This window comes from Monodelphis domestica, chromosome 2 (assembly GCF_027887165.1).
Source record: "Monodelphis domestica isolate mMonDom1 chromosome 2, mMonDom1.pri, whole genome shotgun sequence".
NCBI classification, from domain to species: domain Eukaryota; kingdom Metazoa; phylum Chordata; class Mammalia; order Didelphimorphia; family Didelphidae; genus Monodelphis; species Monodelphis domestica.
Window position 1 is genome coordinate 476,763,492 of NC_077228.1, and position 23,753 is coordinate 476,787,244.

The 23,753-nt window shown below is 36.5% G+C and overlaps 1 protein-coding gene across 3 annotated transcripts in view; it reads right to left on the reverse strand.

Moving 5' to 3' along the window:
- The window catches only part of VAV3 (vav guanine nucleotide exchange factor 3), a 439,950-nt gene that overhangs the window by 204,885 nt on the left and 211,312 nt on the right, over positions 1-23,753 (reverse strand). For all 3 annotated transcript variants that reach the window (XM_001372319.4, XM_056819156.1, XM_016429056.2), the window contains exons 8-11: positions 21,446-21,549; positions 15,961-16,060; positions 6,266-6,361; positions 2,197-2,265 (exon numbers count right to left, since the gene is read on the reverse strand). In XM_001372319.4, coding sequence (XP_001372356.1) covers positions 2,197-2,265; positions 6,266-6,361; positions 15,961-16,060; positions 21,446-21,549 — 369 coding nt within the window. The remainder of the gene's footprint in view (positions 1-2,196; positions 2,266-6,265; positions 6,362-15,960; positions 16,061-21,445; positions 21,550-23,753) is intronic.

Below are 23,753 nucleotides of genomic sequence, written 5' to 3' on the forward strand. Positions count from 1 at the left end.
AGTATCCAGTCAAGAAACAAAATTTAATTCTGCAGATCTAAAAAAAGGAGAGAGGTCAGAAAATGAAAAGCATCCAAGTGGATAAAGATGAACCTCAAATGCCTAACTATGATGATTCTTCATGTACCTTAACCTATTTAAAAATGTCTTTTCTTATTTTGGAGAAAACAATATTAGCTAATCTTTCCATACTGTTCCTAGCTATTTTTATTATATCTGCTCTAGATTTCTTGTGTTCGGAGTTCTTCTGTTGCCTCTTCATATCTGGAGCAGCAGTGGGTTTCTGTCAGAAAACAATCTTGAGCTTTGTTTAGAATAACTGAATTTCCATATTGAAAACAAGGTGTTTATAAACAGGAAATCTGTATATATTAAAGGTTAACATACATGCCTTTTATAGCCCCCTTCCTCCACGGTGATATTTAAAAAGAACAGCAGGAACTAGCATTGAATCCCACAAGATAGAAAAGAATTTTTGCCTGATGTGATAACAAAAGTCACATATCATATCTGAAATCAACCAACATGGGTATTTATTGTCTTTCGATTATGTATAATTCAGATCTCCTATAATATTTTCATTGAGCATAATTGGAAATTGTAGTTTTCAGTATTCTCACTATTTACATAAACATACTTACTTGAGTTGTGTTTTGAAAAAAAAATCTGTCCTTAGAAATGAAATTCCATTTCAATTGTTTCTTTAACACATATAATTTATATTGTGGGATTTTCAGTTTGCTTAAAATAAAAATTCAAATTACTATAATTCTAAAAAAACAAAACAACAGCATGTTTTCTAGTTGGGAAAGGCATGACTCGACATCTATTTGTTTCAAAAGAAGGAACTGAGAGTCTTAGGTGACTGCAAGCTCAGTATGAATCAACAGTATGAAACAGCAGCCAAGAAAATTAATTTAGTCTTAGGTTATAATAAGAGAGAGATAGCTTCAAGAAATAAGGAGATGATTCCACTGTACTTAACTCTGCTTTATCCTATACAGAGAGAATTGTGCTTGGTTCTGGACACCATATTATAATAAGGATAGCAACAAGCCAGGATTTGAGTTTATAGCATATGAAGATTAATTGAAAAGAATGAGGATGAATAGACTGAAGAAAAGAAGATTTAAGACAAATGGGGGGGGGGGGTAAGCTAGGTAGATAGTGTTGGGTTCAAATTCAAAGACAGGAAGTCTTGGGTTCAAACCTAGCCTTAGACAGTTCCTAACTCTGTGACCCTGGGCAAGTGACTTAACCCCCATTGCCTAGCCCATATCACTCTTCTGCCTTGGAACCAATACACAGTCTTGATTCCAAGAGCCAAGGTAAGGGTTTTGAAAAAAAGAAAAGAAACAATTAATGCCTTAAAGTACTTGAAAGGCTAACCTATGGAAGATGGATTTGGCTGGGTTTTGCTTAGTTCCAGCAGAGAGCATTAGAGGGAACAAGCAAAAGCTGAAAAGAAGAAAATTTGGGCTTGATAGGCAGAAAAATGATGAATAATTCCAATTATTCCAAAGTGGAAGGAGCTACATCAGCAGGGTATCTGAAGATATCAGTAAATATCTTCAAACAAAGATTGGATGGCTTTGTGTGTTGGTCAAGGGAATTCCTTTTCAAGTATGAGTTGAAGTATATGGTCACTTCCAACTTGGATATTCTATAATTCTGCCAAAACTTGCCAACGTAAATCAAATGGTCTTTATTAGTAATATTTATTTCTTCTCAAGATCTTAAGTACAGTCAGGGTCACCTCCAGGTTAAATCATCTTTTTTATTTGACCTATGAAAGTCTCCATGGAACTCTATATTTGATGGAAATTGTTACAAAGTCCTCCCTGGGATTAATTCTTATCACTAAGATAAATCAATCCATGTAAAAGTTTCTTTATCTCCCACAAACACTTAAACCCTCAATGATATGAAGGATGGAAGGACATTTCAAGACAATTTGAGGTACACCGGAAAGATCTCTGTATTCAGCACCAGGTTCAAGAGTCATTTCCTGGCAATGCTACTTGTCACTTACTAGTTGTGTGACACCCTTGGGTGAATAGCTTGACCTCTCTGGATCTCAGTTTCCTCATCTGTAAAATCATGGTATTTGACTAGTGACTGTTAAGGTTTAGTTCTGCTCTAAATCTAAAATATATAGCTTAGGATGAGATCAAGGACCTGAAACCCTTGACTTACCTTCATTGCATCAAGAGCTTGTTTCAGATTTGCCTTCTCAGTAGAATCAGTTGTGTGTTTCACCAGCTCCTGTAATTGAGAAGACATTGTATTTCTTAAAACAAATAATAGCAAATGTAAAAAAGTCCTTTAATGGCAAAACCTGCGCTAAAAACAGAAATATGATCACTCTTGTAGAGGCAGCTAAGTGATGCACTCCCTAGAGTTTTCAGCTCAGAGTCAAAACCTAAATTCTAATCCTACTTCTGTTAATCATTATCTTGAACAAGTCACAACCTCCCAGCCTCAGTTTCTTCAGCTATAAAATGGAGAAAATAATAGCACCTATCTCTGAAGATTGTTGTAAGGATCAACTGAGATGACATAATTAAATCACTTTGCAAACTATAAAACAATATATAAATATCATTGCTTTTATAAGCAACATGAATAATTCTGATAGAAGCAGAAAAAAAAAACACTGAAAAAGAAGTCACGTATTTTACAATAGGAAACCCATTAACCTAAAAAGACACAGTGATTCTTGAAATAATAGATATTTTTGCCTTTGGAAATAAGAAGTCATTTTGTCCAATATGAAAAAAGCCATAGCATTTCTTCCCTGGCCTGTCAGCTTATAGGTATCTTGAACTTACAGAGATTTCATTTTAGTATCACCATTCCTTTCCCTTTGGCAAATTTAAATGGTTGCTTTTTAAATAAAATGAACTATATGTAGACCCCCAACAACATGAAAACATTCCTACAACATATTTCCAAACTAGTGAAGTAGATTTTCTTGACCATTCTTTGTCATAGGAAATAATTTCAAAAATTGTTATGTATTTGCTGCCCAAAATTTAACTCTTAAAAAATATTACCAAACCTAGTGCATTCTTTTCATTAAGAATAATGTATAGCCAAAGAGAAATTAAGAAGAACTTCTGAGAATTTCAAAAATAAATGTTAAAAAGAAAAATATATACCAACAAATGTTACAAAAATGTTAGGTTAAAAAAAGTTTGTTTTTTTTAAAAGACTAGAAAAATTGCTTACTTAAAAAAAAATCACACCTTCCCCATACCTGAATAGGGATTTGATGACTCCAAAGTTATAAAACAAGCTCTCGGTTTGCTCCTTTGGACATGTTTTTAGTTCTCTGATGCCTTGGGCACTGATTGACTGTGTATTCCTAATCATTTTTTCATAAACCACAATTTGATTATGTTGCCTTCGGTTTGGGGTTTATAAATGTTTTAATGCACTTTTAAGAAATAATCAAGGCTTGGATTTTTTCTGATTTCTCAGTAGAACAAAATATAGATGACTAATATTTTTATGGACATACTTCAAGAAATTTAATATACAAGACGTACAAAGCAAAGCAGAGTCAAAAATTATATTTCCCGTACAGGTGGTAGATCTTTTTAAGATGACATTTCACAACCATCAACAAGGCTGACAGCCTAATACAGTAAGGCATTTCTTTGGAGCAGAACTAATGAGTCTCCTGGTACAGCTATCAAATTAAATTTATAAGACTCTCCACCCTCATTACAGGACTAACTGTGGAAACCAAGAGCTTTGTGGGTTATAACAAGAATCATCTCAAAATAAATAGGGTGTTATTGTAATTTAGAATAGCGGAAAGTAATTCAGAAGATGGCAGAGCCCAGTTGAGTTTGTCCTGATGAAGTAAGGAAGCTAATTCTGTTAATTCATAAAACTCCCAGTCTGTCACCCTTTTTCAAAGCTCAAATAAATAAAATCTTAGGTGTGGATTGGGGTTGAGGGTGGAGTTTAAAGATCTAATTCCATGTGATCTATCAGAGAATTTCCATTAGTACAATGAGAATTCATCAAATTCTATTCAAATCTAAGAGGCACTACTAAGTTCCTACTATGTGTGATGAACTGAGGAAACAAAAAGCAAAATAATTCTTGTTTTTAAGGAGCTTGCATTCTAGTGAGAATAGAGAGAGGAGAGAATATATAATTAGACAAGTTTTATATGCATTGGAGAGGAAAGTCTTGATGGATTAGAAAAGTCCTTTATAAAACTGAGGATTTTCCTAAGCAAACTGGTAAAATTATAGGATTATAAATGCCTGACCAGGTTATTTAGGTTTAGACTACCTAGAAACAAATTAGTTTTATAATTCTGATTAGGTATTGTTACTCTAGTAATCCTGATCATTGTGAGAAGTTTGGGGTTATGAGGGATTGATTTGCTATCCATTCCAAGCTTGTAACCCCTTTCTCAGAGTTTCATACATCTTTGGGGCTCATCCAAGTCTGTCCCAATATGGAGGGAATTCAGACCTACATTTGGAAGATATTCTGTTTTGTGTGGATTCCTCTGGAGAAATCGGAAGGTGGTGTATCCTATAAGACTAGAGAAATGTTTGTCCAGAGCTCTATCTAGAATGTTTTATGCATGTTCAGGGAAACACTGGAGAAAATTATGAGTTACCCCTATGTGCTGAAGAGACCTAGAAGAGGTATTTTCACCTAGGATAACATAGTTTCTCTTTCAAAGGTAAGAGGATAATATGCAGTCAACCTCAGACCCCAGATCCTTTATGAGAGGGACCACCAGATGTTGGGAGCCCATCTAGTACTCCAGTCTGTCACTCTTTTTTTTTTTTAAAGCTATAGATAAAATCTTAGGTAGCAATTGGAGATGGGAGAGGGATGCTCATTTTCACCTCTGAGGATGAAAGCATGTGGGGGATTTTTTCCATTCCTTTTGACTACTTTTCCTTACTTTTAGTTGTTTGCTCTTATTTTTCCCTTTATTTTTCTTTCTGAAATGTTTTTTGTGTTTTTATACACAGCAAATCCTAAAAACAGAGTCCCAGAAAATGAAGTCAGATTTTCTTTATAGGAAACAAAGATGTGTTAGTTCAAGTATTGGGCCTTCCATGTTTCTGATCATTGCCTTCTTCTATGGCAAAATCCCTGTAATCTCATGAGTTTGACTGAGGAACTCCTTAAATTTGATCAGAAACTACCCATGATCTATATTCTATAATTTAAGAAGTGTTTTAAGAATCTCTTCAATTTGATCAATAACTCACTTAATGTATCACTACCCCTTTTCACATGACACTTTGAGAAGACTATTGACAACTAATAGGGGTATCAAGGAAATCTTACCATAAGATTAGGACTCGAATAAAACCAAAAGGGAAGCCAAGGATTCTAATAAATATAGGCATGGAAATACTTTATAGAAAAAGGAATTGATTATTAATTGCTCTTTTCAGTAGAGTATTTGTTTTGATTTTTGTTTATTTTAAGGAAGGGCTATAGGAAAATATGGTTTTTCCTAGCTTGAAGAAGTCAAAGAACTATGAAAAGTCAGAAGGGGGATCTAGGAATGCTAGAGTTTCCATAGAAGAGTGACATGGGATACAGTGGTGAAAGTCAAATGGCAAACAAAGGAATAAACTATCAAAGTGATCATAATGAGGAGCAGCTGGATCCTCACCTATTTTGTCCATCAGTTTTGTTAATAATCTCCTTGGACAAAACTTGATGTTTGCCTTTAAAATATGCCTGCCTCCTGGTCCTGTTGGGATCTGGTGAATTTATCCATCCTCCATTTTACTACCACTCTCTCTCACCCCTATCTCTACTCCTTGGTAAGCTGTTCCTGATCTTTTAAGTCCTGTTTACTTGTTTGTTTGTTTGTTTGTATTGTTATGACAGTTGTATCCAGATAAAGATAAGCTGGTTTTTATTGCCTTTTAGGGAGTGATTGCTATGAAGAATGTGAGGGAAAACAGCAAATAAAGTGAGTGGGAGTTTATAAAGAATATTCTATATGACTCCATGGTTAGAGAAGGGAAAATACTTTTTTCTGATCTGGGAACCTGAACTTATTGACTTCCATTGATACTCAACATGTCAATGTTTTCCAAAATAACAAGGAAAAGAATAATGTGAACCCAAGAGGTAAAATATTCTGACTGTATAGAAAAACAACAGCAAAAACACAAAGTTCCCCATATATTAAGCTCTCTAGAAGAACCCAATTTCTTCTGAGAAATAGAGGCAGATGGAGGAATCCTTTCAAATCGCATACCTGGAGCAGGAGATGATACTTTAGAACCCGCTGCATAGGAACAACAAGCAAATCTCGTAGTGTGAATTTCCCGTTGTTTGCTCTCTTGGAACATTCCTAATGAAAGATTGGCCAATTAATAATGCATTTCTTTCTGAAGCCACAGCATTAACATTAAAATCTGGGTGGGGGAGTGATGCTTTAAATAGTCAGTATATAATTTTATATTCCTAACACAGCAAGTACCTCTGTTTATACATGCTCTTCTCAAGCTAGCAACAGTTGATATTATCCCAGGGTAGAACAGAAAAGGAAGAGAAAAATGTGGTAAGTTCCCTCTTGAAAAAACAAGACAAATTTATTTTATTTTTTTAAATCCTTATCTTCCATCTTGGAATCAATACTGTGTATTGGTTCCAAGGCAGAAGAGTGGTATGGGTGAGGCAATGGGGGTTAAATGATATACCCAGGGTCACATAGCTGGGAAGTGCCTGAGGTCATATTTGAACCCAGGACCTCCCATCCCTAGGCCTGGCTCTCAATCTACTGAGTTACCCAGCTGCCGCCAAAATACTATTTTTAAAAAGGAAATAGAGAAGTGTGGAAGAGCAATGGATTTGGGGGGAAACATGGGAATACTGGTATGAAAAGCGAAGTAAATAAAATCAGTATAACAATTGGTAAAATGATTATAATAATGTAAAGGAAAATTCCTTTGAAAGACTAGAGGACTGTGGCTAATGTAATGATCAAACACAACTTCAATAGATCTTAAAAAGAAAGGAAAAGAAAAACAGGAAAACTAAAAATAGTGGATTCAGAGAGAATTTCTCCCTTGTTTTTCCTTCTGGTTCTGCTTTTGTCTCTCTATACTTATCCATCTTGCCTCAGTTGCCTTCTCCTGATGAAGTACCCATATCCCCAATGGCCCTCTCATCCGGCATTATTCCTCTGCCATGGTGTCCCACTTCTCCCATTGAGGAAGAGCTCAGGCAACCTTTATTGTTCTCCCTTCTCTCCTCTTTTCCTTTTTATGTATGTACTGTCTTCTGTTAGAATGTAAGCTCCTTGAGGTCCAGGACTCATTTTCTTTTCTTGTATTTGTATCCTCAGTGTTTTATACAGTGACTAGATCACACTAAATACTTAATAGATGGTTGTTGACTTAACTAGCTCAGGCTATGGCACTGGGAGGGAGGGGGTGTAAAAAGAAGAGCCATGGCTCATTCCCCAGGGAAACTGACAGTCTAGTAGGGGAGAAATGGCAAGCACACAGGGAACTAAAATAAAGTATGAAAGAATAATATGAGAAGTACAGAATATATTGAAGGAAAACATTTCAGGTAGCATTGTAATGAGAGTAAAGGAAATGTTTAGTATGAACATTTCTACTTTAAGTATACTTCTTGATGTCTCTTTCCTTTTTTCTTCCCCTGGCCCATATAAATTGTTTTAAGTGATATTCCTTAGAGTTCTGCTTATCTATTAAAATGAATTATTTCCTCCAGCTAAACATGATTCTGGAACCTCTCAAACCCTCTATCTGACCTCTCCAATGTACTTATTCATTTCCTAATAATTAAAAATAATTAGCTGATATTTCTGTAGCGGTCAGGGATTTACAAAGCATTTTGTATATCTTTTCTTATTTGATCCTCATGTATTCTTGTAAGGTAAGTTCCATCAGAGACCATGCCCTCAGGAGCTAAGCCAACCAATTTCGTACTTTCTGGGATAGTGCAGACTTCCTCACCAAAGCTATTTTCTAAATTGCATCTTTATAACCCTACCATTTTTCTACCTTTTGCTCTCAGTATGGAATCCAATAAAAACTATCAATGCCTCTTGTCAATGGGTTATCCTATTGTCCCATTCTCTATCTCTGATTTCCCAAACAACGCATCCATAGTTAGCCACTACTTTCCATCAGAAGTAAGCTCCAAGGTGGGGTCATGGGTTCAAATGTGGCCTCAGATATTTCCTGGGCAAGTCACTTAAATTCAATTGCCTAACCATTACCACCCTTCTGCCTTGGGACCAATACTTAGCATCAATTCTAAGACAGAAAGTAAGGGTTAGTAAAAAAAAAAAAAGAATATAAGCTCCACGAGGCAAATTCTTTGACGTATTTGGCACAGAGTAAGCACTTAAATACTTTTTCATTTATTTCTTTATTATTATATCTATTTTGCTTATGATAAACTCAAGGTACAAAGAAGTTAAATACATACTAAAGGGGGCAGCTAGATGGCTCAGTGGATGGAGAATTAAGCCTAGAGACAAGAGATCCTGGCCCGCAGACATTCCTAGCTGTGTGACCCTGGGCAAGCCATTTAACCCCCATTGCCTGGCCCTTACTGCTCTCCTGCCTTGAAACCAATACCCAGTATTGATTCTAAGATGGAAGATAAAGGTTTAAATGAACTACTTACTATGATCATATATTTAGTGCCAGCCATATGATTCACACCCAGATCCTTTCTGGTGCCAAGCCTAATGCATTTTCCTTTCTACCATCCTATACTGTACTTCTCTAAGAATAATCTCGATTCCAGACACCCAAAACACTATCCAGACAGTAAATTCTATGAAGACCAGGTCTATATTGTTTCCTTCTTGTGTATGCAGGCACTCTGCTGTTTATTGAATGGAATCACACACGTCGTAATATTTTACTTTAACAATGAAGTATCTGATTTGTTTTTAAAGAAGGTGCCTGAATCTTTAAATCCTACCCACCAGACAAGAAGCCGGCTATTAAAAAAGATCTCCCAGTCTCCTGCACGCTCAGAGTCCTTTGGACCTCCGGGTTCCTCTTCACACTGCGTTTTGTATAATATCGGTGTGATTTTTATCACTCCAACTAGATCGGGGTCTTCCTGAGGCCAAGGAGTGCCCCTCATTCCCCTCTGTGTCCTCCTCAGAGCCTAGCACGTGGAGCACCTTACACACATCAAACATTTTATTAAGGCTTGCCCAATGAATCAGTGAAGAGACAGTTTTGACTACCAAGGAGGTTGGGGTGCCATCTCATGGTCACTTGAGCAAACTGCGGGCTGCCTGATCCTAGCAGCCCACAGAAGAGGGAGAAAAAAAAGAAAAGAAAGAAATATGGGCATATCCTGCTAACTACCTCCTATACAATGACAGATAACACTTCACAGGCACTTAATATAGACCTGTTGTTTGACTGATTGCTAAGGAGACTCAGAGACAGGAAATAAGTGTGAAGATGATATGTGTTGCAGGAAAACCCTCCACGGATCCCTCAGAGTTTATCCATGCCAAGACAATGGCCCCAGGAAAGCCTCTTTAGAGTATCTCAGATAAAATGAGGAAACTCCAGGGGTGTGTGGGAGCCAGCTTGAACCCTCCAGCCAATTGTTGAATTTTCTGTCGGAGGATTTGCACCTTGGAAATCACCAAACTCTAAATTAGGGCTTGATTTATTATTTTGTTGCTTCTCCAGCCCAGAGGTATCAACTCCCAAGTAACCAGATTAAAATGTAATTAGGGAATATTTAACAAAATAAATAAAAATCCAATAAACCATTGAAAATATTCTATTTTATAACCAAGTCAATAGAAGGCCCATGGGGATTTTTCTGTATGTTTTAGTGACCCTCCCTTTTCTATTTGAGTTTCACACCACTAGTTTAGACTTAAGAAATTAATGGAGAAAATGTTAATAGTTTATATTAGACTTAAATTTTGCTCTGTCCTCTGTGATGTGTATGTATATCTGTATATGAATATCTATATACATATATAATTATATATAAATGTATATTATATATATATATAGTTTTGTATATTTATAATTAAACATTTATTACTGGGAAACTCACCCAGGAACAATGGACACTGGCTGACTAGATGCAGCTAAGGTTATTCTCATGAGAAATAAAAATATTGCCCCAGGCCCCTAAATTTCCTATAAGGATCTCTTGTGCTAATTCTTGTGGTTTTGTTCTTGAGGCTGGGATGGGCTTGAACTGGGCCCAACCAAGGTCATCATGATGATTTAATTCTGTGCCACATAAACAGGAAAGGCTGAGAAAAGGCAGGGATAAGGAAGGCAGTAACAGGAGGAATTCAGACCCTGGGATTAGAGGGAATACAATGCAACTAGTCAACATCAGGAACAAGAAGAACTGGTCAAGTCAATGGAAAAACAATAACCAACTTACAACTTATATGTGTGTGTGTGTGTGTATGCATATATATGTAGAGAGAGAGAGAAAGAGGGGGGAGAGAGAGGAGGGAAGAGAGAGAGAAGAAAAAGAGAGAGAGAGAGAAAGAGAGAGAGAAAGAGAGAGAGAGAGAGATGGAGAGATGGAGAGAGAGAGAGAGATGGAGAGATGGAGAGATGGAGAGACGGAGAGATGGAGAGACGGAGAGACAGAGAGAGACACAGAGTGAGAGAGAGAGAGAGAGAGAGAGAGAGAGAGAGAGAGAGAGAGAGAGAGAGAGAGAGAGGTAGAAGGCAAAGTTAAAGATCAAAACATAGCATGTCCCAAAAAAGATGGCAGGATCCAAGGTATGGCTTTAAGATGACAAAAGATTGGTAATTAGGTAATAGCCAAAAAAGATGAACTAGACAGCGACATATCTAAAATCCGAAAGCTGACACTGAAATCATAGGACCTCAGCTCAAATCCCACCCCAGTCTGACATATTCTTACCATGTGGTTAAGTTTACCTTATCTGAGTAGCAGAGAAAATGGAGGAACATACTGCTAATAACATACTGCATAAGACTAGGCAGATGGGGAATGCAGGAGGGCAGAGATCAAGGTGTTTGAATGCTAAAGAAAAGATTTTATATTTGATCCTGGATGTGATAAAGAGCTACAGTAGTTTACTGAGGACAGGGGTAACACAGCAGTTACTGAATGGAAAGATGGACTGGAATATAGAAAGACAAACCAGTAGGCTATCACATTGGTCCAGGAGTAAGGTAATGAGGAAGGACCTGAACTAAAGTGGTGGCAGTTAAGGAAAATTAATGATGAATTCTTTTATTTATTAGTAATATTTCTAAGGGAAATCATTCACTTTCCCCAACCCCTGTGATCTTCCAAAGTCAGGGTGAAATAGTACAGGTTTCAAGACATCTAAACTAGACTGGGTTCCACAAGCACCCTGACACTCAACTTCTTAACATGCCAGAGAAGGGAAAGTCATCTATGTTTCTAGCTAGTGAACTTTCACCCAATTGAAAGTAAGGTGGGTTAGCAGTTCCCTAATTTGTTAAAGATCCACTTCCCCTGTGATGAAATAATGAAGGAGAAACTGAAATCTTCAAGGCCTCCTCTTTCAAAATATCCACTAATGGGGATTACTAGGGGAGGTCCAAGGAGCAAACTTTCAGGCCAATCAGAAAGTAGACTCACCTCCCTATAAAAGAAAATCAGGGCTCAGTCAGAGTCTTTTGTAGAAGAGGCAGGTGAAAGATCCATTCTTTTAAGAGAACACATGCCCTGTTAATAGATGATATTATTCTTGGGGTAAATGGCGTCAGATGATTTATTGGTAAAAATTCTGGGCACTACACAGTATCACAGGAAAGAATGAGGCATATTCGAGAGATGTTACAAAGTTAAAATTAAGAGTCCTTGGCAACAGATTAGAAATGGAGGAGGGAAAGATAAGGAGGAGTTGTTTTTTTTAATCTGTGGACTGAGAATTCTGAAAGTTGATGATTCTGTCTACTCTGCCTGCTGGCTTACAGGGCACTTCACTGTAAGACATTTTGCCCTGGGGCTAGGTCTTTATTGGAGCAGTGTAGGCTTGAAAGGGCCCAATGGACTTCTGGATCTCACCATGGACTGGTACCAGAGCCTGGGACTTTAAGAGGTGGGTACGGGGTGTTCTTTTGTTGATGTGGCCTATATCACAGGATCCCTAAGTTAGCCTATACCCAAGTTCAGAAACTGGCACAGTAGGTGGTGGTGGAGTTGGGGATTTATTGCAGGGTGCATCATTCCTCTATGTGCACTTTGCTTCCCCTTATCCCATTAAAATCAACTCTCTCTGCTTACCTTTCAAGTTGTGTTCAGCAGGAAATACCCCTAGCTCCAGTTTACTATTGGTTTTTGACTCATATAATTTTGAGGCACTTTAAAAGGTTAGTTTTGGAAGGACTGTCAGGGTGGTTTTAGCTTTTGCTGCTACTAAATTGCCATCTTGGCTCTGTTCTTGGAAAAGGGATTGTTGTTGAGTTGTTTCATTTCTATCTGACTCTTTGTGATCCCATTTGGATTTTTCTTGGCAAAGATACTAGTTTGCCACTTCCTTCTGCAGTTCATTTTACAGATGAGGAAACAGAGGCAAACAAGATGAAGCAACTTGACCAGGGTCACACAGCTATTGTCTGATTCCAGATTTGAACTCGGGAAGATAAGTCTTCTTGACTCCATACCCTACCTGTTCTGCACAGTCCCAAAGGGCAGACTTAGAAGAACAACAGGTTAAAATTGCAAAGTGCTTAACCCAGTGATATCACAAATAGGTCCATACTCTTAACATGCAAAGGAAATGGGAAAAGGGCTCATTTGCAGGGAGAGGGAAATGGGAGACTAAATGATTTCTATTATAAACTAAACACAGAAGAGTTGTCATAGACATCTAGTTGTCATAACTCACTGTTCATTTGTTTCTTGCCATGCATGAATAAAGAAATTTAATCAGAGATAATAGTGAGGCTTTATTATAATCAATCATTTCTCCATCTTTTCTCCTTTGATATCAAATATGCTAATATTGATGAAAGAAAACAAACAGGCTTTGATTTTTATTTTTCTTTCTTTTAAGGAAACTCTTTTAGAGATAAGATGGTATATTTGGATAAAGAGTGGGCCTCAGAGTCAGACAGGCCTGAGTTCAAGTCCCACTTTTGTCATACAGACTATATGACTATCTATTGTCTTTCTTTCTATCTCCCATATTTAGCACAATGTCTGGCACATAGTAGGAGCTTAATAAGTAGGTATATAATATAACCTTTCTACAAGTAGTTTTATATTACAAGGCCCTCATAGTGATAGTAAGGTGAGTCACTTGGTAAGTAATTGGCTCATTTAGGTAAAGAGAATTGACTATTCAAGCAGGTAGAAAAATGAGAATTAAGAAATGGTTCCAAGATAACACAGAGTTTATTCTTCTCATAAAGAATATCTTTCTCCAAGAGATGATGACCAGAAACCACTTCAGTTGAGGCATTTACACTTCTTTTTTTGAAAAAGTCTTTCTAGGTCAAAACTCATTACAATAAACTCCCAGAAACTGTTTCAATTTTTCCTGCCCTGAAATTCAGTTGTATTGCTTCTGTCTAAAATAAGCTGGCCATCAGCCTGGACTTGATTATCTTTGCATTTTGCAGAAATTCCCATTCAAATGCTATTTCTCAAAATGGGATTTGACCTCTGTTATAATCACATTCTGACAACTTAATTCATTTAAATCAACAGAAAATTCATTGTAATGGCCCAAGATCCCATCTTTTCACATCCCACTGAAAATGAGTGGCTAAAGCATTTTCAATGGATGATGCAGAGGATCGAATGCATCTACCTGATTGTTAACAGATAGACCAATTTGAAGAGGCTAAATGCAGAAAAATAGAACTTGGTCTGGGTATCAGTCAGTCAAGAAGAACACAGATAGAGATGTCGTATATTGAGTGGAGACAATTAAAATATAGATGTGAGAAATGCATTTGAATGCTGAGGCAGGGCCACTGTTTACCTCTTTCTTACCATGTATGAACAAACAAATTTAATTCAAAGATAATAGTGAAAATTTACTGTAATCAAGCATTTCTCTATTCTATTTTCTTTGTTGTCAAATGTGAAATTAAAAGAATTAAAATTAAAACCAACGTCTTTTCATTTTCTGTCAGTAATATTAAGTGGAAATGTTAAATGGACAGATTGGTACAATTGGATGCATTACAAGGTCTGAGTCATAAGGGGCTTAGTTGGTCATCTAGTTTAACTAGTAAGTAATAAGAATCCCTGCCCAAAAATGTGTTTATTAAGTACTTACTGTTGTTCCATTAACTGTGCTAAAAATTTTACAAATATTACTTCATTTGATCTTCACAACTCTGGGTTATAGTTAATGTTACTATTATTTCCATTTTACCATTGAGGAAACTAAGGCATACAAGGGTTAAATGATTCACCTAGGGTCTCACAGCTAGCAAATATCTGAAGCTATATTTGAATTCACTTCTTCTTGAAGACCTCACACTCCATTCACTATTTCATTAAGCTAGATCTTAAATATTCTAAGAAGAGTGATGCTGGTCTCCTTGTTGTTCCTCAAACAAGATATTCCATCTCTTAGAATTTTCACTGTCTCTCTTCCATGCCTGGAATTCATGCCCTTCTCAACTCCATTTCCTGACTTCCCTGACTTTCTTCAAGTCCCAACTAAAATCCTAGTCCCCTTGATGTTAGTTCTATTCCACTATTGATGGTCTCTATTTGATCCTGTATATATCTTGGTTATGTACAATTGTCTTTGTGCTGTCACCCCCATGAGACTGTGAGCACCCTGAGATCAGGGACAGCTTTTTGCCTTTCTTTGTACCTCTTCACTTTAAGCATAATGTCTGGCATATAGTAGGAGCTTAATAAATGTTTATTTACTGAGTGACTGATAGTCATCAAATTATTGATGGTAGGTCATCAGCGAGGAGACACCCAGAATCCACTCACATAGCTCAATCCACTTTTTTGCATTGTTCTGATTTTTAGAAAGTTCTTCTTGACATTTGCAGAGTATCTAGTCACATCTAAATTTCCCTCTTTGCAACTTTGGCCCATTGCTTCTAGTTCTGCCCTCTCGGTCCAAATAGAAAAGTCTATTCTGACTCACCTTTGTTACTCAACACTTTCCCAGCCCCCTCAGTTTCCTCTTCCCTCTGATGAAGAGGGCTCAAAAGCAGAGCAATGTAATACTCCTGAATTTCACTTTATAGGAGCCGCAGGATTGTATAGCTAATTCCGTTTCCCACCAGCTATGCTACTTGCTTTCAACTCCACTAACATCATGCCTCCCAGCTTAACATCCTACACCTACATTGGGTACTTGCTCCCCCCCCCCCCCATATTCCATTCATCGTGAAGGCTTCCTCCCAACTCCCATCCCTCACTGTTAATCTCTTACCTCTCATTCAAGGTACAACTCAAATATTACCTGTTCATGTGAGTCCTCCGTGATCATCCCAACTAGAAATGATATTTCCTTCCTCTAGGACTTAGCATATATATCACTTAATGGTTTTGTGTTACCCACTGCTGCTCTTTAGCAAATTATCAATGTGCATATCTCCTTTCTACATAGCAGAAGAAAGGGGTCAACTACCCTTATATCTTTCCACTTATATCTGGCATGCCTCCTTGCATATAATAGGTACTCGATGAATGTTTGCTGCCTGAACATATGTATTACATAAAAGGAGATATATCCATCTTCTAAAGCAGTCAACCAAAAATAGTTGATCTTGATGCTGGTCTTAAAGTAAGACTAATTAGAAAATTTTATTTTCTGATTAGATTGTATATTTATAAATCATTTTTGTATTATATTTGTATATGTCAGGACCTTTGTATATACCAGAAAATTGTACATGCCATAACAATTCTATAGAAGTTCATTTCACTTTCTTTTTTCTATATGACATTAAAAGATAAAGGTAAGAGCACCTCGAGTTTCAACTTGACATCTTCTTTTGTCTTAGAAATAAAGTCTAAACCAGAGATGGCTGACTCCACTCCGCTGCAGTATTGCCCATAAATAACCAATCTGAAAGGTAAAAAAAAAGACAAAAAGACAAAAAGAAATAAAAATGAATAACAAAGAACTAGAATGAAATAGAAGACAGAGACACAGAATATCTATCTATATAAAATCACCATTAGAAAAATACAACAATTAACTAGTAATCAATCTACTAATTGACTTCAAATCAAGTTAGCACTAACTACTAAATAATTACTTATCAATTCACTAATGTTTATTAAGTGTCTACTGTGGCAGGCACTGTGACAGCAATTAAAAGTAGCTAGGTGGTATTTTATGGTTACAATCTTAGACCTGGAGTCAGGAGGACCTGAGACAATTATTAGAAAAGTCATCTGCCCTCCATTTGCCTTAGTTTCCTCAGCTATAAAATAGCAATAACAAAAGTACCTAACTCCCGTGGTTGTTGTAAGGATCAAATGAGATAATATTTGTAAAGCAAGGGGGCAGCTGGGTAGCTCAGTGGATTGAGAGCTAGCCCTAGAGACGGGAGGTCCTAGGTTCAAATCTGGCCTCAGACACTTCCCAGCTGTGTGACCCTGGGCAAGTCACTTGACCCCCATTGCCTAGCCCTTACCACTCTTCTGCCTTGGAGCCAATACACAGTATTGACTCTAAGACAGAAGGTAAGGGTTTATTAAAAATATATATATATATATTTGTAAAGCAATTAATACATTGACTGGTGCATAGTAGGTTCTTAATAAATTCTTATTCCCTCTCCTTTTCCTCCCCATATATAAGTCTTTGTTTTCCTATAGAGCCTGATAGCCATTATCTCTGCTTTTGTACATGTGATCCCTAATGCCAAGAAATTATAGTGTATTACTTTATATTTTGGGGGAAGAGGGAAAGAAACAGGCTAGTCATTTAATTGGCATGGGAAAGTCCTATTTCCTACACTAGTAGCTCTCTTTACCAATATGGATCAATATCTGCTCTGAGATATACAGTCTTGGAACCTTGAGGGACATTGAAAGGTAAAGTGCTTGGAGTCACACAGCATATATTATACATCCATTCACTATTCTAGGCTGCCTTTTTGCTATTACATATATAATGCTTGTTTATTTATGTACATATTATATACCACAGGTTCATTTTTCTATCTGTATAGGATTAGTATTGTATAAGTTCGGATCTTGACATTAGATTTAAAATAAGAATAACTAGAAAGCCTTATTTTCTAATTATTATTTAATTATTATATATTTATAAATAATTTTGTATATTTTTACATATGGTAGAACTTTTGTATATACCAGGAAATTGTGCCTAGAATAACTATTCTCCTTAAGGGATCCAGCCCATTGGTAGGGAGTGAGTGGCCATGCTCAGGTTCTGATTGGAAGAGACTGAGAAGAAAGTCACACAGCAATCAGACACTTGATCAAGGTCAGAGATGAAAAAATGGTTTCCTTTGCTGTCCCCTACCTTTAAGTCTTCTCCCCCCCCCCATTCAATAAGTAGCATGAGCTAGCCACGACAAGAAGCAAGCCGAGGTCTGTCAGTAACAAGACACCAAATGGAAAAGAACCAGGCTGGTATCATTCATACCTAGCACCTTATCCTGAACACCTCAGGTATTTAATAAATATATGGCAAACTGAATTAAATGCATACAATAGGACCTTGTTTTACTCCAATTCAACATACTTGAATTCAGGTATATGTGACTGGCAATAAAAAAAAAATAAAGCAGAAAGACATATAAAATAAAAATGTTTAATTATGCACTAAATTCATACTATTTTCCCAAGTGGCATAAAGTCTCACGTAACTTTACCCAATCATTTTCATTGTCCCTTTGAAAAATATTAGTGTCAGTCATAACATTGTTTTGCACCAAACATTAGCTCCTGCATCACTTTACCCAGAGTTTTCTCTTGTACCAAATCATGTCCGTGTCAGAACAGTGGTTCTCTTTGTTTCATTAATGGTATTTAGTTATTCATAATGGCCCCAAAGTACAAGTGTGGTGATACTTTTATTATTGAAGCTCTAATAAGCCCAAGAAAAGTTATAAAGTGCCTAGGAATATTCATATAAGAAATATTTATTAAATAAGGTTGTTTTCAGCTTCATAAAGGGTTTTAGAGTGTATTTATTGGTCCTATAAAATAAGGTCCTACTGTAGAATGAAGAGAAGGGGCTATATGATTTCAAGAATGGCTTCTTTCAAATCTAAGAGTCACTGAAATCACTGATTAGTAATGGTATCAATTAGAATAACACTTCTAATGAGCTTTCATATTTAACAAACACCTTCCAGTGAAGACTTTTTGATTCTTGTTATAAAGATGAATAAAATGCAACGTCCAGAAGAAAGGCAGAATCAGGAGATGTTACTTGCTCAGTGTCACCCATTAAGAATACCCAAGTGATCTGAATTATGGAAGTGTTTGAATTTTCATATACTTTAACAAGGAAATGGAAACAAATAAATCATTCATAATTAATTTTATAAAGATGTGAATTGCAAAGCAGTATGATGTAGTGGATATGGGTCAGTACAGTGGAGAGAGCATCATCTTGGAGACAGAAGACTGAGTTCATGAGTTCAGATCCAGTGGTTTTGTGACCCTGCTCCAAAACCCTACCTCCCATGTGTATAACTACTTTCTTCACCAGTTGTTAACCTTCCATATACAATTTTACTCTTTCCATCTCCTCCCTATCTCCTTCCCAGAGCCAACAGTTGGAAAAAGCAATGAAAGTGTTACCTATGTCCCTAAAGTTTTCACTTTCTTGACCAAGACTTCATAATTTATAGACCTAATCTGTAGGTTCCTTTTGGGGGGCAGATAAAGGTAAATCAACACATTGTTATTTTCTAGATATATATCCTAGGAAGAAGAGTTCTTTTGATTCTTTATGTTAGGCTAATATATGACTGTGGTTGCCTGAGTATCTATCTCTTCAGCAGACAGTTGCCAACCAACAGAAATCTAAGAAAAGGAAAACTTAAGTTTTGTTATTCCAAAGATAATAAAATAGATCTAATTATTTTTTTAAATATTCTTGATAGAATCCCATGTCTGGAATGCCCTCCTTCCATCTCTACTTCTTTGATTTCCTAACTCCCTTCAAGTCCCAGCTAAAATCTTATCTTCAACAGGAAGTCATTCCTGAGCGAATTCTAGTGCCTTCCCTCTATTGATTACTTCCAATGAATCCTATTTGTATCTTGTCTGTACATAGTTGTTTGTGCCTTGTCAATCTTACTGGATTGTGAGCTCCCTGAGGGCAGGGGCTTATCATTGCTTTTCATTATATCTCCAGTACTTAGCACAGGACCTAGCATATTTGTTCAGTCATTTTCAGCTGTGTTCAATTCTTTATGGGGTTTTCTTGGAGAAAACGCTAGAGTGGTTTGCCATTTCCTTCTCCAGTCAGGCACGTTAAAGGATTATTTACTGACTGACTGATTTCTCTATTATACTACCATGTACAAATGTAAAGAGAAAAATCAATAACCCATGCCTTAATCAGTGCTTTAAATGTATTCAGATTACCATATAAGAATTACCAGATATAACTATGTCAATAGTAATAAGAACATGGTCCCAGACAAGAGTGGGTATATGTAACCAGATTAAAAATGTAGTCCCAGGGTGATACCCGAGTAATAGTCTTAAGTGTGTGTATATGTGTGTTAGCAAATTAATCATAAATCAGTGATTATATGTTATACTATTCTCTATATTAAATAGAATCATGTAAGGGGGAGAGTTGTAACTGAGTGGCCAGACCAGCTAGATGGCTAGACTAGATTGCCCAAGAAGGCCTCCAGAGGTTTGGGGGGTTGAGGATTTCTCAGCAATGGGGGTTGGAGACAAACATGAAACAATAAAAGAGTGTGGATTTGGCAGCTCAGGGTCTTAGACATCTGGCCATTGTAATTTTTTCTCCATACAATAAAGCCAAATCTTTGCCCAGGAGGTTTTCCCAGTCTCTTTTCTTTCATGTAGTAGGTACTTTAACCAGTATTTTAGCATTTAATTTAAATCACCTCCTACTTTTTCATATGTAGAAACTGTGAATTTTAAAACTATTCCACCCTAATGAGACCATTCTTTAGAATTTGTGATTTAGCTATTTCCTGATCAGTAACAATGGAGATACTTGGAATAACAGAATCAGGTCTTGGAAACTCTACATTCTCCACCCTACTCAGTTTAACAAGATTTTGAAGGTCTGCATACTCAAGATTTAATTATCTGAGGAGATGGCCTTCAACAGACATGTGCAAAAAAAGGACAGACCTCTGGGCTGTCCTAAGTCAAGCTAAGTCCTAATTGGTACAGATGAAACATAGAAAAGTGATGTAAACACATCCATATAAGGCACATCACTTCCTGCCTCTTCCTTCTTTCCCTGGAGAGGCAACTCTGGCATTCCGACATCTTGGAAGTGGTGGCAGTTATTGTCTGGGTTTTGGCAGTGAGTTTTGTCCTTGACTTGATTCAGGTTCAGGCATCTCAGCTGAGCTCCTTTTGGAGTTCAGGTTGATTCCTTCCTTCACACTCCAAACCCTTACTTTCTAGATCTTCCAAATCTTCCTGCCCGATACCAGTCAGGGGTTGGGGGAGGGGAGGGCGGAATCCTTCTCCCTTTCCTTCTCCCTTCTTCTTAATTTTCTCTATTATATCAATTAAATCACCATAAAATTTGGCAGCTGACCTGGGTATTTTATTATTTGGGTTTTTCATTAGGATTTTTATAAATAAAATTCTTGGTGACCTAAATTAATTATACATACAGTCTCAGCCATAATTTCACTCTTTACAAAACTGAGGTAAAGAGGGATAAAGAGACACAAAATTACACATTTAGTTTATAGGAAAGTTATTGACTAGTTTCTAGTCTTTCCATTCAATGTTCTTTATCCTACAACACAGTGATTCTGAAAACAAAAGGTCACTCACAATAATGTAAAAATCCATTGCTTTGGGATTAAGAATTTTGTATTTAAACTAACTAGAATATAACCAGAACTAGAGGAAGTCAATTAATAAAGAATTTATTTCTGACTCAAAGCACAAATGCTTCCCATAATGGCCATGCCTGATCTAAGGAGTAATGCAAAGATTAAAGGTACTGAGAGTTACTTTTCCCTTAAGAGAACTCTGATCAATACACTGGCCTGCCATGATTCCAAAGCACTAAGGATGAACAATGCTACCTGCCTCCTAACAGAGTTACCAGACTCAGGGTGCAGAATTAGATGTATATTTTTTGAACATGGCCAATGTGAGGATCTGGTTTGCTTACCTATGTATATTTGTTATGAGGATTTTGTTTTTCTTTTCTTTTTTCATCTGGGGAAGAGTCAGGCAAAAGAGAAAAAAATGTTTATTAATTGAAAAAATGATGTTTAAAAATTACCTTTCCTTGTAGTTAATGAAAATTTGATATAAATTCTGGTCATTTTTATTGACAATGGAGTCATTAATCTCTTGTGTCAGGCTTCTGTGAACTTTCACCAATTCCTTGAAAAAGAAAATATCATAGAAGATTAATAAGCAAATTCATCAAGAGCCAACTTCCTTTAGGCCACCCTATTGCCCACACCCCAGCAATAGAGAACCCAAATTGTGGTTGGAGTTTTTGCTCATCACCAAGTTGATTCATCTGTTGACATAAATCTGCCAATATCAGGGCTGTAGATATATTTTTAAAGAAATAAAACGTGAAATAGCAGACTTTGCCTTGAAATGTCAGTGTCTATGCAACAAGAAAAATGAATTCATTAGTCATTAAGAGCTAATTTATCCACCATGCAAAAATGTGTGGCTCCTTTTCACCCACTTTATAATCATTTGTAATTTTTAAATAAAATTAGTCAAGTGCTTAATGTTTTATTGACAAGAGAAAATAATGATTCTATGTCCCTGGGTGTGAGAAATTAGATTTGTACATTGGTCAATTAGTGGTATCCTTATGCTAAGCTAACAGCAGTCACACTGAATTGCCTAAAACATCAGATAGCTAATGGCAGAAAGAGAGAGCTAATAAATTTGACTAAATAGTTGAGCTACTCAACAGCCAGAAGTTCACAATTTTTCAGAAAGGCTCCAGGCTCAAGACAGAAAATACATGTCACAACTGAGAAGAGATATATGCCTCCTCCATTTGAATCAAGGGTTCAATTTTCCCATTACCCCCTCTTTGGTGCCTATCATGGCTTAAAAGACTTTTTTTTTGGATAGGAGAATGGAATAAATAGCCTTGTCATTTAGTTGAGATAGCTAGAAAATTTATTATAATCAGAATGTTAAATGGTTCTAAGATTAGAACCTATAATCTTTGAGGTTCCCCATCTCAAATTTTCTAGGACAGGCTTTAAATTCTTTGTAATCTTAAAAGCAATCTGATATTGTGACTTCTGCCCACTATGTGAAAAATTGATGTTGTAAGCATGGGAAGACATATATAAATCGAGGCAGAGTGAAGTAAGCTGAACCAGGAAAACAATATACAGACTGTCTACAATGAAAATGGAAAGAACAAAATAACAAACTAAATACTGCAAAATCATAATAACTAAACTTGAGTCTAAAGAAGAGATATAAGAAGGACTTCACCAGTTTCTATGTAAAGAAGAGGACCTATGGCAATAGAATACTACATCATCAAACTTTTTCTATATCATCATTAGTTTTACTGAATTGTCCTCCCACTTATCCCTATTTTTTCATCCTTTTTATAAGGGATGATTCTCTGGGAGATAGATTGGATTAGGGGGAGTCATATGTTAGCATGATTTACCCATAAAGGTTATACTTTTGGACAAGGATCTTGTAATAATAACAACTCACATCTCTTGTTCATCCTTCATTTTGGAAGAGGGCCAGTAACATCACAGGGTGATGTCTTGACTTGTATGTGAATTGGATTTAAGTAAGGAAGATTTGCACAGTCATCAACTTCACTCTCTCTTCCAGAGTCATCAAAGTTCAGTGGCAAGATTTTTGTCTTGGCAAAATCTTAAAATATCTGGTGATGGCCTGGGTTACAGTGGATGACCTTGACTCCTTCCATGTCTAACCAAGATCTAAGAGTTCCATAGTAACTGCTTCAACCACCATCATGGTCTTTGAAACATATTGTTCTCATCTGCCCATTCTGCTCACATTCATACAGTACTCAAGGTTTGCAAAGTGTTCAATATATGCTATCTCATTTAATTGTCATAATAACCCTATACGGTATTAGTGCCCCCCTTTTTGCATTTGAGGAAACCAAGGTAAAATAACTTTTCCAAAGCAAACAACTAAGTAAGTGCCTATGGAAAGATTCAAACCTAACCCTTCCTAACTTCAAGTCTAGCACCTTAACTATTATACTATGGTACTTTTGCAATTAGTGTCTTCTTTAAATTAATTTTGAGAAAGTCATCAATTTTCTCTATTTCCTTGTTTAAAAAAAGTATATGAAAATCCAACCACTCCTCTAAATTCAATAGGACATTCTTACTACTAAAATAATATATGAAATAAAGAGGCATTTGAGATCTCCCAAAAACTCAAAAGCAAATATTTGCCTGATGGACATGGCAAAGTAGAAAAGAGACAGGAGAAAAAAATGGCACTGAGACAATCCATTGGATACAATAAGCAAAAGGATTAGGCTGGTCTGAGTCAAGATAAGGAAGATCGAAGAGCAACAGCAGCACTACAAAGGAAGAAACTTT